This window comes from Balaenoptera acutorostrata, chromosome X (assembly GCF_949987535.1).
Source record: "Balaenoptera acutorostrata chromosome X, mBalAcu1.1, whole genome shotgun sequence".
In the NCBI taxonomy this organism is placed as follows: Eukaryota; Metazoa; Chordata; class Mammalia; order Artiodactyla; family Balaenopteridae; genus Balaenoptera; species Balaenoptera acutorostrata.
Genome location: NC_080085.1, coordinates 105577080 through 105582376, shown reverse-complemented (window position 1 = coordinate 105582376; position 5297 = coordinate 105577080). Strand labels below are relative to the sequence as shown.

At 44.1% G+C, this 5297-nt stretch overlaps 1 protein-coding gene across 1 annotated transcript; it reads left to right on the top strand.

The window, feature by feature from the left end:
- Positions 1 to 2129: 2129 nt before the first annotated feature.
- LOC130706305 (cancer/testis antigen 47A-like) lies at positions 2130 to 4695 on the top strand. Its single transcript, XM_057537690.1, has 3 exons — positions 2130 to 2667; positions 3484 to 3620; positions 4672 to 4695. The coding sequence occupies exons 1-3, from the start codon at positions 2130 to 2132 to the stop codon at positions 4693 to 4695; spliced, it is 699 nt and encodes a 232-aa protein (XP_057393673.1).
- The last annotated feature ends 602 nt before the right edge of the window (positions 4696 to 5297 follow it).

Genomic DNA, 5297 nt, shown 5'->3' with positions numbered 1-5297 from the left:
AGGGAGGGTGGGAGGGAGACGCAAGAGGGAGGAGATATGGGAATATATGTATATGTATAGCTGATTCACTTTGTTATAAAGCAGAAACTAACACACCACTGTAAAGCAATTATACTCCAATAAAGATGTTAAAAAAATAAAATTAAATAATAAAATTTTAAAAATAAAAAAGAATGGTCTTAGATTCACTATCTAAAGGCGTTTCCAGCTCTGAAATTATGGGAGAATATGCGTTTCTCTTTCATCTCTTCTACCTTCATAGAAAGCGCTAAAGGGTACACAGCCACACATCCTTATAGAGAGGAATAATTACATAACATATGGTGTTATAGGTGACCTGTTTAAAAATCAACTAAGATTTTAATCTTAACACTATGTGTCACTATTAATTCCAAATGGATTAAGGAGTTAAATGTAAACATTCAGAAGACTTCCAAAAAGAAGAAAGTATAAAATTTATCTCTGGATGAGGAAAGATTTGTAAACTTATGATGTTAAAATGAAGAAAAAGAAATATTACATTTTACAACATGAAAATGAAAAACTACATCTTAGAAATATTAACCAACTTAGAAAGCAAAATCAAACTAAGAAAACATTTTCAACAAATGGTTAATATCCTAAATATTATATAATCTTATCTCATTCCATCTACCTAACTCAAATCTTGACTGAAGGTAGGGGATGAACTCCAACTATACAGATGATAAAACTGAGGCCTAGAAATGATAAGTAACTGTTCCAAGATCACATCAGGGGGCAAATGTTAAAACCAACTCTAGACCTCAGATTGGGATTCTGCCTCATTTTTGCTGTCTTTATAGTGAGGATTTTGGACTAGAGATTTTTGACATTGCCTTCCAAATTTAAACCAATGATTTATGGCAACACCATGCTCCATTCTTGAGGTGAGAGAGGGAAAAAAACATTGAAATTTGGTTTTCCTTTTGGTGAAAGGAAAAAAAAAATCCCTCTTTACCATTATGAGATTAGTATTATTTTCCATAAATATAACATCCAGATATTATTTGCAATGTTTTTTTTCAAAAAATATTTTTAGTGTTACAATTTTTTTTTTTTTTTTTTTTACAGATTGAGTATAAAATAGCAGTTAATTTCTCTGTAACTTTCAGAATTACTTACACTTGAGGTCTTGATTATGTGGATCTTGAAATCAATAAAAAGTCTTGGACTGTTGCCTCAGAAACATCCTAGGGAGCCTGTCCTTTTAATGTTTGTCATGCTTAGCTCTTAGGAGATGACCTGGTCCTTTAAAAGAAGCATCCTTTTTTTTTATTCAGTCTTTGCAGGCTTTAAGTGAATTTGTCCGGGTTCATTACACACCCTCCAGCTCCTTACATTTACCATTTCTTCAATACTCAGTTCTGACTACATCCATTTCAATTTTGACTACTCTTTTCCAAGTATCTTTACGTTAAATCGTCCAAATTCTTCTCTTTCTCTTCTTGGGAGGTTTTTACTACTGCTAACGTCTGAGCTATACAACATTTTTATGACCCTGTCCCTACTCACGTGAGCCATTACCAGGTGGAAATTCCCAGGTGGGAACTCCTCACAGTTCACATGGCCGAGGGTGCCTCCATAAATAATTTTTTGGACAATCATAAAATTAAAAGGACAGGAGCCTTGTGAACCTGAACTTACGGTAACACCTGAGGCGTCAAAGAACAGGGAGGCGACTGACCAATCCTACAACCGAAGGGCCTTGGTCGTTCGCTGGGCGCAGGGCACGTCAATCCTCGCTTGTCAGCAAATAAGCTTGGAGCTCGTGACGAGGGGGCACGGCCCACTGGGTACTCTTCTGGCCCCGCCCCCCGTCTGCGGCCTAGAGGAATCTTTCCCACACGGCCTGGCCGACTGCTATCTGAGGCCCAGCCTCGGTGGGCCGCTCCCGGCGTCGGCCCCCTGCCCTCCCTGTCGTGGGGCCTCCTCTGTTGTCCCGTCAGCGGCCTCCCCGTCAGCGGCCTCCCCGTCAGCGGCCTCCCCGTCCGGCAGCCACAGCCCTCAGCCTCCCCTCAGGGCAGCCACCTCAGCGGCCACCGCCTCCGCGGTCGTCGTCGCCGCCACAGCAATCGACGCCCGCCTGGTTGAGGTAACTGCCCGGTGTCATGTCGGCCACGGGGGATGAAGACCCGGCCCTGGGAGGCCCAGAGGGCCCCGCGGGCGCAGTTGGGGCCCAGGCCGAGGCGGCCGGAGCCGGCGACCGGGGGCACCGCGACTCGGAGCCTCGCGGGGGCGACGCGGCGCCAGAGGCCGGGGCAGCTGGAGTCGCGGGGGCCTCGGGAGGCTCTGAGGAGGCGGCCCTGGAAGGCGGGGGCGCCGAGGAGGGCTCGGACATCGGGCCGGCAGAGGAGGAGGAGGAGGAGGCAGGGGGCCTGGACCTCGTCGTAGAAGTGCACCAGTTCTCCATGACGGGCTTCCACTTCGTGCTCCTGGGGCTGGTGTACTCACTGCTGCGCCGCATCCTGTACAACAACCACGTCCTCGTCCCGCTCCCGCCGAGATCGCACCACGGCTTGGCCTGGCTCCCCCAAGTCCCGGCGCCCGACGGGCAGGGGCAGGGGCCCGCGGCCCAGGAACCTGAGGAGGCGGAGGAGGCTGCGGCGCCGGAGCCTGAGGAGGCGGAGGAAGCCATCGCCCCTGAGGGTGAGCGGCTGGCCGGGGGGTCGGTCGGGAGACCCGGGATCCCGAGGGACCCAGGCTCAGAGGGGGGCCTCGGGAGGTGAAGCCGGGAGTCGGGGCCTCCAGGAGCTGAAGGCCAGAGGGGCCCAGTAGAAGCCCAACTCCATAACGACCTCTCCAGTTTCGGGGTGGGGGGGGGAATAAGCTGCCCTCTACCAACCCCTGGTAACAGGTCTGAGATGATCGGTGCCATTTATGAGGCCACAGGTGAAGGTCAGTGGAGGCAGGTGTTCGGGAGGGAGCTTGGGAGGAGATGGAAGAGAAAAGAGCAAGCAAACGGCTTTTGGATCCTGGCTTTTAAAAATGTCAAGATTCTTAGAAAGTTGATCCCAGTACATTATGCACTGATACGGGAGCACTTGGTCACGTGAAATATCCAGGGGGGTGAGGAACTAATGAGCTTCACCACAGATTTTTGTCGTCGAGGCAAAACATGTTTTTGCAACAAAGTTCTGACCAAAACATACAGAATGCATCAGACCCCGACGATTCTGATCCATTCCCTAAAGGGCCAGAAGTAATCAGCAGCACAGGGCGACAGATTTACTGGAAAAAGAGAAATAATGTCACTGTGAAAATGGTCAAGCAGGAGCAAAGTGAGGGCCGTGGAAGTGTGACAGCAGCCAGAAGGAAGGTGCCCAGCTACTGTTTTCTTAGTTGCTCCTATCCTTCTGCGTCTCCTGAGGGTAGAGTACTGGATGTTGGTTGCTATTCCTTTTGAATTGGGATTTTTTTTCTGTGAATGTCTCGTCCCAAAGTCTGTATTATTATTCACTAAAGGAACAACTAAATATCGGGATGAGAACGCCAATGAAGAGGCCCAAGGTGCTGAAAGTGAGGGGGAAAGAGAGAAGTTTAACAAAAAACAAGAACCTGAAAAGGATCTGGACCCAGCAGGACAGACCCAGAAAGCCCAGGTAGCTGTGTATAGCTTTGAAAATAACCCAACGGTTCCCAGGCACTTACCAATTTGTTTTCGTTTTTTAATTCTACCAGTGAATTAAGAAAAAATGCGTTTAAAATTAGTTTAACAGTTCAAATTTACCTAATAGAATGTTAATAGAACATTCATGCACCTAGTAATATAAAATGCATTATATACTGAAATATACTTCATGGCTACTCATTTGTCCTTGTGAGCTCTTTTGTCCTCTACCTGTAAGACTACTAACAAGTAGTAAATGTATCAATGCCTAAGACCAATCTTTGTTTAGAAAACAGTTACTAGAAGCAGCAGCAAAAGTAGCTGGGCTGTGTGCACTAGTGGGGCCTTCATTACTTGGCCACAGAAGTGCAGTCTCCTGTACTAAGAGATGACGACTTTTAGAATGTGACTACTTACAAATAGCAAAATGTTCAGAATTTCAGGTAGGACCACATTTAGTGATTAATACCTAAACATTTGTTCGGTTGTAGATTTTTGTATTTTATGTGACAGTCAAAAGAAAAGCAATTTAGTCACAGGATGACTCTCGTTTATCACTGAATTGGTAATGAAGTCTTAAGGTATATCTTGTCTTTGAGTATATTTAAATGATTAACATTTTTTTCTGCATTTTCACAGCTGTGTATTTCATGGTAATAGCCTTTTTCTCATATGGTAGATAATAGAAACTGAAGGTCTGGGAGGGTAAGGGAGTATCATTTGTGGAATGAGCATAGGCTTTTAAGGTGGAGAGAGTGATTTAAATCCCAGAATCGCCTCTCAAGGGGGAAAAAAGCATTTATGGTGTTGTGCAAGAGGGAGACAAGGTTGGTATGATCACATGATTGAAGCCATCGGTTGTACAAGCACCCTGTATCCAAGGTGCAGGTTACAAGAGGAAAACGTGTTCTTCTCTACTTGTTTAGATAGAGCCCTCAAATGCAGCACATACACAAAGGGCTGACCATTTTCTTAGATTTAGAAAGTCTCTGGTGCTGGTTAGTGCTGCATAATTGTTAATTTTCTCTCATTTTATCCTGCAGTTGGGAGGAATGGAAAGAAAATGAAGAAAGAAGAAAGGATCTCTTGTTCACGATTTTTAGGTTTTTCATTTTTCAGAAGCCCATGGGAATGTTAATAACAATGATTCCATTCCAAAGTTCATTACCCCAAAAATGATATCCAATAACATTTGACTTTTGTCTTTTACAGATATATTTGACAGCATTTTTTCTAGTTAAAAATAAATTTGTTTTAAATTAATAAACTGAAATGCAGGCAGATTTTATCTACATAAATAATCCTGACTCAAATCTCTTTTACCTTTCTTTAACCCACTTTACCTTCATTGAAAGGCATCACTTTCTACCATTTGGTAAGCCTGTTTTAAATTCTTTTACTGCAGCCCAAAATAAACTAAAATTTCAAGTTTAAAACAATTTTTGTGAAGACAGAAATGGAGGTCGAGCCTTTAGAGTTGTGCTGTTTACTACATTAGTCACTAGCCACGTGTGGCCGCTGAGCATTCAGAATGTGGCTAGTCTGAGTTGAGATGTGCTGTAAGTGTAAAAAATACTGTAAAGTCTCATTAATAACTACACATTGAAATGATAATATACTGTTAAACAAATATAACATTAAAATTACTTTCTCCGGTTTCTTTTTACTT

What these genes read in the sequence shown, in the direction of transcription:
- LOC130706305 (XM_057537690.1), top strand. Translation starts at nt 2,130, where the DNA reads ATGTCGGCCACGGGGGATGAAGACCCGGCCCTGGGAGGCCCAGAGGGC. An exon ending in GGAAGCCATCGCCCCTGAGG is followed by an intron (nt 2,668 to 3,483) that starts GTGAGCGGCTGG and finishes TATTCACTAAAG; the next exon opens with GAACAACTAAATATCGGGAT. An exon ending in GACAGACCCAGAAAGCCCAG is followed by an intron (nt 3,621 to 4,671) that starts GTAGCTGTGTAT and finishes TTTATCCTGCAG; the next exon opens with TTGGGAGGAATGGAAAGAAA.